Source organism: Opisthorchis viverrini (assembly GCF_000715545.1).
Source record: "Opisthorchis viverrini unplaced genomic scaffold opera_v5_366, whole genome shotgun sequence".
NCBI classification, from domain to species: domain Eukaryota; kingdom Metazoa; phylum Platyhelminthes; class Trematoda; order Opisthorchiida; family Opisthorchiidae; genus Opisthorchis; species Opisthorchis viverrini.
The window spans coordinates 397,900-409,743 of NW_008752019.1; the positions used below are offsets into that span (position 1 = coordinate 397,900).

The 11,844-nt window shown below is 45.2% G+C and overlaps 2 protein-coding genes across 2 annotated transcripts in view; one reads left to right on the top strand and one right to left on the bottom strand.

The window, feature by feature from the left end:
* The window catches only part of T265_10381 (hypothetical protein), a gene marked incomplete at both ends in the record, with an annotated part of 46,933 nt that overhangs the window by 29,240 nt on the left and 5,849 nt on the right, over nt 1–11,844 (bottom strand). The window contains 4 exons of the mRNA XM_009176737.1: nt 1,309–1,678; nt 2,562–2,775; nt 6,828–7,061; nt 7,489–7,547. Of these exons, the coding sequence (XP_009175001.1) occupies nt 1,309–1,678; nt 2,562–2,775; nt 6,828–7,061; nt 7,489–7,547 (877 nt within the window). The remainder of the gene's footprint in view (nt 1–1,308; nt 1,679–2,561; nt 2,776–6,827; nt 7,062–7,488; nt 7,548–11,844) is intronic.
* T265_15141 (hypothetical protein) overlaps nt 3,795–11,844 on the top strand; it is a gene marked incomplete at both ends in the record, with an annotated part of 42,930 nt that continues 34,880 nt past the window's right edge. The window contains one exon of the mRNA XM_009176746.1: nt 3,795–3,953. Coding sequence (XP_009175010.1) covers nt 3,795–3,953 — 159 coding nt within the window. The remainder of the gene's footprint in view (nt 3,954–11,844) is intronic.

Sequence of the window (11,844 nt, forward strand, 5' to 3'; positions counted from 1 at the left end):
TTAGATATGTAGGCACCGCAAAATGCTGGCAATTGGCTAGCACCAGGTCCCTAGATCCAGTCTTTTCCCTCCACCTTAACGCTTGTATTTAACAAGTCAATAAACTTTGTGTTGTAAAGCAGTGAAGCATCAATGTCAACACTGATGTTGTTGTCTCCGATGACGACAGTAATTTCAATTAACCATACAAGTCCCTTCCCCAGCTCAGAACTTCGACTTTAAAATTAGGACGCTCATAGTCTTGTGTGGTGTGCCCACCTTGGTGAAACGGGTCTGAATCTTGACTGACTTAATCACACAGCAAGTTCACTTCATCCAGCAGTTGCACTTAGATCGATGATGGTTTGTCCTTTGCCGATATAGAACTGATTGACGCATGAACACTTTGGCTGTCCATGCAACATGTTTGCGTAACTGATAACGTGAGCTGTTGTTATTAACACCGTGGGTACATCTGCTAAACCATATTTAAAAACCACGTGATCCAGTCAGTTTTATTATTTCAACCTTTGTGGTTGGTCACGGTTCAGCTTCGTGACACATGGGACGCTCAATCATGGAATGAGAAGTATCATTCTCTGTGAAAAGCCTTAACAATGGATAAGTATGCCGACAGTCGCGTAAATATTTGGTTCGTTGTATAAGACAGAATATCACGTGCACACCTAAAAAGCGTAAGAACACAGGTGTTGATGGATGGAGGAATCGCTTACACCCAAGTATATGCCAAAAATTGACGTCCAACCGAAAAAAACTAGCAGCACCACAAATGAAAAAAGATGTAGATCCTCAAGTATTTCCAAAGTCAAGAATTTTTTAATTCGAGGACATGTACAATGGAGCTTTCGTCCTTTGAATGGGGTCAGTCTACGCTGAAGAGCCGAGAAGCATAGTACAGCTGTCTAATCCCTATTGGAAATCACCGACAATGCGCATCTCACGAAATTAAAACTTTAAAGCCCAGAACCTCCTGGTTAGTAGTTGAGAATCTAACCGTTTGGTCACGAGCAGCTGATAAGCAATGTGATTAACTCGCACGCAAACGGGATATAGAACCACTCAATCTTCAGTCACGGAATCCATGTCACGTGTCCGTGTTGACAAGCCACCTGTGTGACGATTTCTCATATGGAAGGCCCACCCGTCGTGTAAACTGTCCTCCTTCTAAGCTACTTATTGTTTGGTGGTAGTGTGTGGGAACTGGAAAATTTCAGTGGGTTTCGGTAGGGCCTTCAGATGGGAATTCGTAGGTTTTAGCATATGATAGAACATTAAGTTAAGTAGAGCATAAGGGTGATGATAACTTACTCTCGCAGTTGTATAATTGGGATATCCTTCGTTACGTTCAAATCCAAGCGACGAAGAAATGGGAGTTTAACGTAGAAAATGAAATCTTTGTGCACAGCGAACGCTGGTCGTTCGCGTTCTAACTTGAAAACAACAAAGCCGGTATCGTGACCAGCAGCAAACAAATTGAGCTTGGGGTGAGCGGCTACAACCCAGAACCGATCAGAATCACGCCGAATTGTGGTCAGACAAGTCCGCTTGACCAAATCCCATACACGGATAGACTTATCTTCCGAATCTGAAAGGAGCAGGTCTTGCCTTGGATGGAATAAGGCACAACTGACGTTATTGTAGTGTCCACGAAGAGTATCAAGCTCCCACGCCTTCGATTCTGCAACCCAGGAAACCGAATTAAAATGAAAAACCACTACTAATATGAAGGATGGGCGGTTAGTGTCGTAAATGCGATCCTTAGGGGCTATGAAAGAACAGTTAAATTTTCTCCAATGAGCAAATAACTCCAACGAGGCTCTACGAAACAACTGACCAGGGCCCACGCGGCACAGTACGTAAGCAGTACATATAATAAGCAGTCATGCACATCGATGGTGCGGGGTGCTTATCCAAACTGAGGGTAGCTACTGAGGCAAGTTTGATGTAGCCGGAGAAAAGACACACCATACCTGTCGAAGAACACCTGGAACTTTGACAACCACCTTATTTCGCACAATTACACTAATGACGTCACTAAACCGTCACTAGAACGACGGTGCGTGGATTCAAGGTAAACAAAGCGACCGTTGAAAAACCGTAATCTAGTGCGAACAGAGAAAACAGTACAGCTACGAGTTTCGTTACCTCCAGGAGACCGCTACAACCGGTCTAACTCTGATAGAGGCTATCAGTCTAGCCATCAGCTAACCACCGAATAACTACCAAACCTGAAGTATAAACGGGGTAACAATGAAGAATTTGACATGTGAAATATAACAGAACCAAGTGATAATGATTTTACTTTGACCAGTGCAGCTGGTCGGCTGCTCAAATAACGGAATATGAAACATCGCCTCAAGAGGGTTTGATAAAGAATAGGTGGGTTAATAACTGGGCCACGTTTAGCTTTGGCAAAAAAGCTTCTTCAGGTCAAGTGAGTAGGTTGATCGAATCAAATCAAGTTCATGCCATTTTTTTACTTCCATTCAATAAGGTTTTAAAGATCGTAAGAAAGCGGGAACGTGAATAAAACTAGCAGTCAATTCCACGATTGTACCCACCTGTCATACGCCATAGTTTGAGCAAACGGTCATCCGCTGCTGAAACCACGATAGGCAGCGATGGATGAAAAGTCACCCAGTTCACGCCACGGTCATGTCCTTCCATCACATGGCGTACGACAACGTCACCAGTGCCGAACAACTCGGCGTGACCAGCTGTTCCAACTCCTGATCCGCCATGTCTGGATGAACCAGTCATTTGGCGCATGTGTTCCTTGGAAAGATGAAATGCGAAAATCAGTGGGAGAATTAGTCTTTCCAAGCTGAAGCTAGTCATAAAATCCTAACAACCGAAACGCGATGAAATGGATATTGGTAAAACGAAACAGGTCGACTACACTCGGTTTCTTGTCAAGACCCATCCCTAAATGGTTCGAAGTAACAAGGAAGAGGGTAATTCCACACATTGGTAGGATCACTGAGTGCATGTGGTTCGTAAATCAAACTTTAAATTTCTTAAGTGTATCTACCCAGTCCTCACAAACATCTCAGAGCGGAGAACAGTCGCGAAAAGAGTAAACTGTGGATAAAAATATCGATTTCTCGGTGCGAAGAACCGACAACCCAAGTAGTGGAAGCAATGTTCTTGTCTCTAAGTCAGAAGTTTGCAAAAAAAACGTATGCAGACTAATTTGTTATGGCAAATAACGTGGGGTATTCATTAGCGCTTAGGAAGTCTGTGAGCAGTGCAAGCAGAACCACGATAGAGACTTGAGTTTGGAAACAATTTACAAATTCCCCACGGACTCAAGAATAAGGATCACATGTAATTCCGCCGATTCGAACAAAAGAGACTAAGCATGGTTTCAGGAGGCTAAAAGACTCTCAAAGAGGAAGGTGCGTCTTTACCTGGTAGAAGTCTTTACAAAATGATACGTACAACTTGGTCCGTGCCGAGAATGTGTAGGTGAATGTTATGTCTTGCTGAACGGTGGTGTACTTCGTATCGGTCTCTTGGCTTCCTGCTCCGCCCACTATGGTATATCAAAAGGCACGGTAGCTCTAGACAGCCCTTCATTGAGACAACGGGAAATTATTACAGCTGTATTTATAGGGTAATCACAGAGTGTTCCACAAGGTCGTGCTAGAATCTCCGTGAGGGGGCTAGAAGCGTCGAGTCAAAGATGCTCGATCCGGATTGGCTGGTATTCTGGCCAATCAGGGCATGCCTTCGTTTGGTCCGTGTCCTGCAAGTGACACATCCGTCCAAAAGATGTGGTGTTCGGTTATTAGGGACGACTGGCCTATGGACACCTCCATCTTGAAGAGGCTATCCAACCGACTGCTGCTTTGGATTCCACTGTGACGACTCAAGGAGGTACTGTCGCATTTCGGTCCGTCCCTGGGGCTGCGAGCATGCGGATCTGGGATCTGCTACCCTCCAGTTCGGAGGTATGTCACGGCTGTCCAGTGTCTTATGCGACGTGGACCCCTCACTGAACCATAGTGTGTTATCTGAAGTTGGTTCACTTGACGTGACCGTGCTTATGATCTGATTTGTGTCTCGTGTTTATGTAGCATTCGACTCTGCGTCCACCATGGAGAGCATTCCATAGGTCCTGGAATCAATATCTGACCTCCGTATGACCGTTTTGGCGTCCCTTCCACCGGCCCCCTTTCTTAACTTTCCGGATAGTAGTAGAACGATCCGCATGAATCTGCGACTGTAAGCTGATGGGTTCGTCTCGGTGCGAAAATCTTCGGATGGCTCGCACTAAGCAAACTGCCCGGAAGTCCAGTGCTGAGATATAATATAGTGTTTTGGCGAAAAATGTTGGGACGGACCACCTGCTGAGGGTTATTGATGAATAACATTGATCAAATCTGTCTGACGTCTGTGCCAAGTTGTCAAACCAGGAACAGGCGAATCACGGGTCGGATTCGCCCCTGAGTTCAATTACAATCTGACCCAATTGAGTTCTACATTTGCTGATGCGCGCACACCACATCCGAACTCACTAGTAGTAAACTACCCGACCACCTGAGCTGAGCTGTACACGCTGCTCTAGTGATTCCGACTCGTTGCCAACTGTTCACATAAGCATCACTTCATTACGAACAAGCTGTTGTCAGCTAACGCCTATCATACCATGAAGCTGGCGACGGATAAGGGGGAACTCAAAATACTGAAGCACTTTGAAGGCGCAAAACACCAAAAAAAAATACGCATCACATCCAAAATTCTGCCTACAGTAGTGCGTGGACTGATGGCAATCAAACATGACAATATCATCTATATGGTCCAAAACCACCAGTCTTTCCCTAGACGTAATTTCGATGCTAAGAGCTTCGATCCCTTAGAGTGTGCATTTCAAGATAATATCATCGGCAAAGCTAAACAGGGGGGAAGGTCATCTTGCCGAACCCTATCAGTTGCAGGAAATCCTCTGGACAGCTTCATAAATGAGGTTAGCAGTCCTAACGGATGGGTTCACGAGGGAAATAATGCTATCGGGGTGGAGCCGCCCCATTAAAGCCAGCCTATTCGTGGGGGTCTGAAATCCGTAGTTAGTATGTGCGCACTCGGAAAGACCCCATGCCAGAGTGACGTATAAAGGCTGTTACCTGTTCCCAGTTAAGAGTACTGTTTTCTGATGTGATCACTTCCAAGGCATTACACAATGGGCTTTGATATGTTTGCTTAATACATGGACCGGAAACCTTTTCGACCGAAAAACGGGAAGTTCTGTGAAAATCGGGATAGCATAATCTGAATTAGTGGTCAGTAGTGGAGTGTCGAACCTCATCATTTGTAGCTAACTACGTGATCAATCTGGCCATACAGGTGTTCAGCACTAGGAGGATGCCAGATGTCACAACGACGTCCATTGTGCTTAACAATCAAGATAAAAACAATGGTAAATAGATAAATAAACGTTCGGCTGTAACACCATTTCGGCGCCTAGCTGCCATGTTACCCGAAATAAACACAAGAGCCGAATTGCTTCCGGGTGGTCTAGAGAGAGAGAGAGAGAGAGAGAGAGAGAGAGAGGAGCACTGAAGATGCCTTGACCACTGGCCTAAATCCGGTACTGCTGAGGAACAACTGGTGGTCAGCATAGAGTTGTAAAGGACGTCCACTATTATGAAATGAAGCGCCCTAATTGCGTTGTAAAACTCGTTATTATGATTAGATCTGAACGCTTGCGATGGATAACAGGGTGGTTACTACTCGTCAGAAAGTATTTTTCACAAAATCAGAGCGAGAGTGGTTAGTGTATAGACAGCAGCGGCTAGTAATTCGACCAAGGCGAGTTCTCACGGAAGTGGACAGATCGGCGACACAGAGGCAACTGATTACGGTTATCCAATCAGTCAAGGCCTCAGCTCGGAAGCTGAGAGCTTTACTAACACCGTCGCAACCAGGTGCGGCGGCTGAAGAATCACCTGAAGTCTACTATCAACAACATCTAGAAAGCGAAGGTGCCGTAAGCTAAAATAATGTAGTTAGGTGTTGAATTTGGAGTTAAATGCAACTAAATTCGATAAGGTATCAAGGGTATGCGCAAGAACAGCTTGCTGGTCGGCTGCAACCAAACGGGAAGAACGATGTTTGGATAGTGAAATAAGCGGCATATGTGATCGATGGTGTGAGGTCGGTTAATTCCCTGAGTGTTCAAATGATGCCTAGAGCTGGGCTTTATAAGTGAGTGATGATCACATGGTGCGTTAGGGGAGTGAAGAAAAAAGTGAATAGTAGTGGGAGGCGTTTAACAGTTGCATGTCTGGTCTACCCATCCTGTTGTGTGCAGTGAATAAGGCGACCAAAGTAAAGCCGATTTGGACAAATCTGTCTGACACAAGATAGTGGTTGATGGCGTAAGACTAACTTTTAAGGAAGAGGTTGACACCCTTGTTCAAACACATTAGCTGGAGGGCAAGGAGATTGTTCGTCACATCTCCATCAACTGGCTGATCGGGTGGGATAGACTGTGAATACAAAATGGGCATCCTCCAGCATAGTTCAACAGTTTACATAAGTACCCATACTATCGCACCTCGACAAGGTCGTGAAGGGAGGGAGACAGAGCAGACAGACTCTCCTTCTTGTCATGTCCCCAATACTGATCGTTCATACCGCTACAAAGTTTTCGAACCAGTCGGATTTATGGAAGGTTTATGCTTATAAGTAATGCATGTTACCACCGAACATCAGCCTGCGGTTGGCAGAAATATTGTGGAGTTTCAGGGTCATATGCTCGTTAAAAGTAAACTGAGTCTAAACTAAACACAAATTATTGCCGGAAGTAAACGGTACAAACGCACCTCGATCCCTGAGAGTCCAGTAGGCGCAACATTCTTCTTTCGAAGTCCAGAGAAGTCCCAAACACGAACGGTTTGATCCAGCGAGGCTGAAACAATCAGGTCATCCTTTGGATGGAACTGTGCGCACATTACATAGTGACTGTGCCCAGTCACGATCGAGACCACTGAGCGTGACTGCCAGTTCCAAATGCGAATAGTCTGATCATCAGAGGCGCTCAGGATCCACGGGTATTCCTGTGAAGATAGATATGATCATTGGATATGAAGTTTTATGGTCAGAAAGTGTAAATAATAGACGTTTCATCACCGAAAATCGAATAAGTTCTATACTGGGAGTGAAGTATGAGGACAAATAGAGAGTAGTGACGCATCAGACACGCTTTTTTTGGACGGGAACAACAACCATATGATCATGGGATAGATAATAAGATAATCTTTCAGCTGTAACACCTTTTCGGTTCCTAGCTGCCATGCCACCCGAAGGAAGCACCTCGCTGGGATACTGTTAATTTGTCCAAACTTAGACAGAAAAGTCGATATGCAGAGGTCGGGTTCGAACCACGGGCCTTTCTGTCAATAAATTCGCACCCTGGCAATTGATCATAGGAAGAAATCCGAACATTGGCTCAAGGTTCCGCGTATCTCCATTGGCTCCACATACCCCGTGTAAGTTCACACCATAGACGCTGTCACCCAAACTTCCATTGGACCGAAGTTGAGCTACAAATTACTGGAAGAAAAACACAAAACTGAAAAACGTTCACTACAAACTTATTCCTACCAAAGACAGGATCTGTTTGTGATAATTGATCGGCAGGACAGGCACAAGTATGGTTGCACAAAATACTGGTGGAATGTCATTTTCAAACCGCCATAGATGGACTAAACACTTTCCTAAACAACAGTTTATCAAACAATTGACGGTAAAAATTTTCGGTCACCAGTGCCCACTTGTTTGTCTACTAGATACTGCTTTTGATGTGAATGGGAGAATTGCATGTGCATCACTAGGAACCCGCCGCCTTACCTCCAGTGTTCCCCTAACCCGGCCTAATTAGCCTATGGGTAAATCAATTTATCAACATTTCTCCCCATCAGACGAGGGTATGGCCTTTGTATCTGTCAAATTTTGCGGCCAAACCATTATCAATAAGTTCCATCAAGAGATAATCGCGGTGACAGGTAAGTGAGACCAGCTTAGGTATACACAGGCCTTGCAGGCAATAGGAACCACAGTAATTAGTAGGATCTCGATGCTCCGGCTTTAGTACCACTGTGATATGTTTGGACAAGTGATGCTTGTGCACGTCTTAAACCAGGTTATTTGACAAAGCAAGTCGGACTAAGTGATGAAGCAGAGCATCCACACTGATCATATGTTTCGTTTGGACAGTTCCCCTAATGTTCAACCATTCTCGTGAAGCACTGGATTCCAGTTTCACTTTTACTAAAGCGCATCAGCAGTACATATCCTACACCACGTTGAGCTTTGAAACGAAGGCATCAGATATTAAAGGCGCGTGGGCTACCACCAGTGCACGCCGGTGTGAACTCGCGAGAATAATTCCGACAAGAGAATAGACGAACCTGAATGTGAATTTTACAAATCCTTTTACATTTCTATCCCTATAGAGGCTCCATATACCTTACCCCATGGATGCGTGTGTGTCTGGGGCAAATTCTTTCCTGTGTTCACAAAATGAAGGAGCGTTCAGCTGTAGCACCCCTTCGGTGCCTAGCTGCCATGCCACCCGAAGGAAGCACGGGGGCTGGGATACTGCCAGGTTGCCCAAGCCTAGACAGGGGAAGTCGAGTGGCGGAGATCGGATTTGAACCACGGACCTTCCGGTCAGTAAATTCGCACTCTAACCACTTGGGCCATCTCGTCCCCACACAAAATGAAATGACGTCCTCTATCGTTCCTTTCCTTAAACTACTTGTGGTGGCAAAAAGTAATGATCGTTCAGCTATAACACCCTTCGGTGCCTAGCTGCCATGAAGCAAGAGGGCTGAACTACTGCCAGGTTGCCTAAACCTACATAAGAGCAGTCGAGATGCCGGAAGTGGGTTCGAACTTTCCAGCCAGGTTTGCGCCTTAACCACTGAGATATATGCAGCTCGGAGGATAATGATCAGCACAGCTGAGCGTGCTAGTAATGGCTTTCATACTTCATTGCCAAGCCACTATTAGTCTTCCCTGGCTCATTTCCACCCCACATCGCTGTGGGAAGAGGGTCCTTTGAGGAAACCGATTAGTTAACATAGGAAGCACGCAACCAAGACGGCGCAACCTATGGAATGTCGTCATCTATAATGTACGCGCGTTTTCCTCCGAAAATCATTCGATATGCTTTAGAATTACTGACGGTCAAACACAGAAACTTTGTTTCACGTCCTCAGTCGCAGCGGCCATGTTTCTGAACCACACAGCAACGTGGATCGCTGTATCTTAGTGACAAGCTGACGTCACGTGTACGCCATGTGTATTGCAGATTGAGGAAACCGTTTTGACCCCCACTGGGATGATGGTGCTACCTTTAGCAAGACCACCGGGGACGATACAACTAGCCGGGTAAACAAATTTATCCGCCACATCAATCAGCTCGGCTACAGACACAAAGCCCGTGTGTGATTCTACTGAGCCATACGGCAGCACTACACTTTGTAGGCGTGATGCACACACCATACCGTTAGATAGAATTATCTCGGTTACTTAGTATTGTTAAAAATCCCGACGGGGTCGGATGCAAGACTTATGTTGTCCATATACTCGATATAAGTGAGGAATACCATGGAGGCATTTCAATCACACAGGTACCAGAGGTAGGAAGTGAGCCATCCATGGCCATACCGACCACAGTGCTGAAGAATAAAGCTAACAGAACAGTCCTGTCTGACACCATCGGGTGCGATGAACTCAGATGAGAGCCTACATTAGAGCTTAAAGCATCCAAATGGGTCGTACGACATTTTGGAGAGGGTAAAAAATATCTAGAACACCTTCGCTCTGGACACTGTTAATGAGCTCGACGACCAACAAGGTCAAAGGTAGCCTTAAAGTCAAGGGTGACCAATGCTGGTTGCTAGAAGCAGTGCGACTAATCGAAAGACTGTACAGCATCTTGAAGGACTGAACCCGGCTTGACTTTAACAGACCAAACATGGACAAAGTCAGAGAACCATCAACCTCCAAAAACAGGCCCTCAGCCGTTGTTTCAAGCACATATATACTATCGTATGCCTCACCTTGTGGAAGAACGTCGTCCGGATGTAATCCAAGTGTCCCAGAAGATTGAACAAGCACTTCCTCTGTTTATAATTCCACACCTTGATTTTATAGTCATCGCCACCAGAGACAAATAATGGCTGATTAATGTGGAAGTCGATCCCTCTAACTGGTCCTTCATGACCTTCGAATTTATCAATTAAAGTGCAGCTTCGGTAGTCCCACAACTGAATAGTGCCAGTGTGAAGGCTACTCAGAACCCACGGGCGTTTGTGATGAAAAGCCAGACCTAAAATAGAATACGGTCAACGATAGGAAGTATGAAAGCAGTACGACTTCCTATATGAATTCACTAAAACACCTTGTTAAGTTTCCCGTGTATTGAAACAAAACGATAAATGGTTTTGTATTCAAAAGCACAGAAACTGACCTGTATGGATATTTCGTAGCTCCAAAGGGGACCTTCTCTTCAGAAGAAATCGGAAACAATACAAACATAATACCATTTTTTTGGAAATTAGCAGTTATATCATGGAAAACCGAACGGACGATTTCTGCCACTTGCACTAAATGCCCCTAATACCGGTTCGCAATGGCGCGCCCTGAAAAGTACACGCTATGCGGATAGCGAACTAATGACCAAGTCTCGGTTTTTCTCCTTTACAAAAGAAAGTAATCCCCTCGATAAGCCGACTCCAAAACCGGAACCTTAAGTTATATATATATATATATATATATATATATATATATATATACTGAGAGAGGGGAAATTCCTACTCAGCAGGGCTTATTAGGTACTTCACTAGAAGAATGCACATAACACTGCAAGCTAAGGTGGCTGGGTTATATGCTACGACACCACCTGTCGAGATGAGCGTGCTTCCCACAAATAAGTCAGAGTGACGGAAACCCAGCCGTGGACGTAATTTGACAAGGCAGAAGCGAGTGGGGGATATAATGAAAAGTCTGAATACTGTTGGGGCTCCCGGATGCAATCCAAGTGACCCACCATGTATTTGGATGGCAGTCAAACCATGTCGACCGCATTTATGTCACCAGTTTTTACCCAAGTTGTCTGATTGAGTGTTGGAGGTGTAGGTACCTCCGATGTTTTCGGAAGGATAGCGCCATGCCCTCTCCCTGGTCTTCTCGTTCTTCTTCTACCAAGCCCCCAGCCGTGGACGTAATTTGACAAGGCAGAAGCGAGTGGGGGATATAATGAAAAGTCTGAATACTGTTGGGGCTCCCGGATGCAATCCAAGTGACCCACCATGTATTTGGATGGCAGTCAAACCATGTCGACCGCATTTATGTCACCAGTTTTTACCCAAGTTGTCTGATTGAGTGTTGGAGGTGTAGGTACCTCCGATGTTTTCGGAAGGATAGCGCCATGCCCCCTCCCTGGTCTTCTCGTTCTTCTTTCAACTACCAAGCCTTATTCAGGTAAAGTGAAGCGACTGTAAGGTAGTGGAGCGCTAGTGTTCCCATCTGGTGTTGCAGAGTGGCCAGAGGGAAATATTGTATATATGCTGTTGTCCTCTAAAGTGGCATTCGTTTTTGGGGGTTAAAAATGGTTGATCCTGGGAGCGGTCGCGCCGTGAGGAGTACAACTATCCCATTTCGACTTTTATCTGCTTCTACACTGGGCACATTACATGTGACGCTTCGATTAATTCCAACAATTGGCCTGTAAAAGACCTAAATCATCACCATCAAAGACAGCAACATCAGTGTTGCCACTGATCTTTCACTGCCGTACAACCAAAAAGTTCGTTTAGTTATATATATATA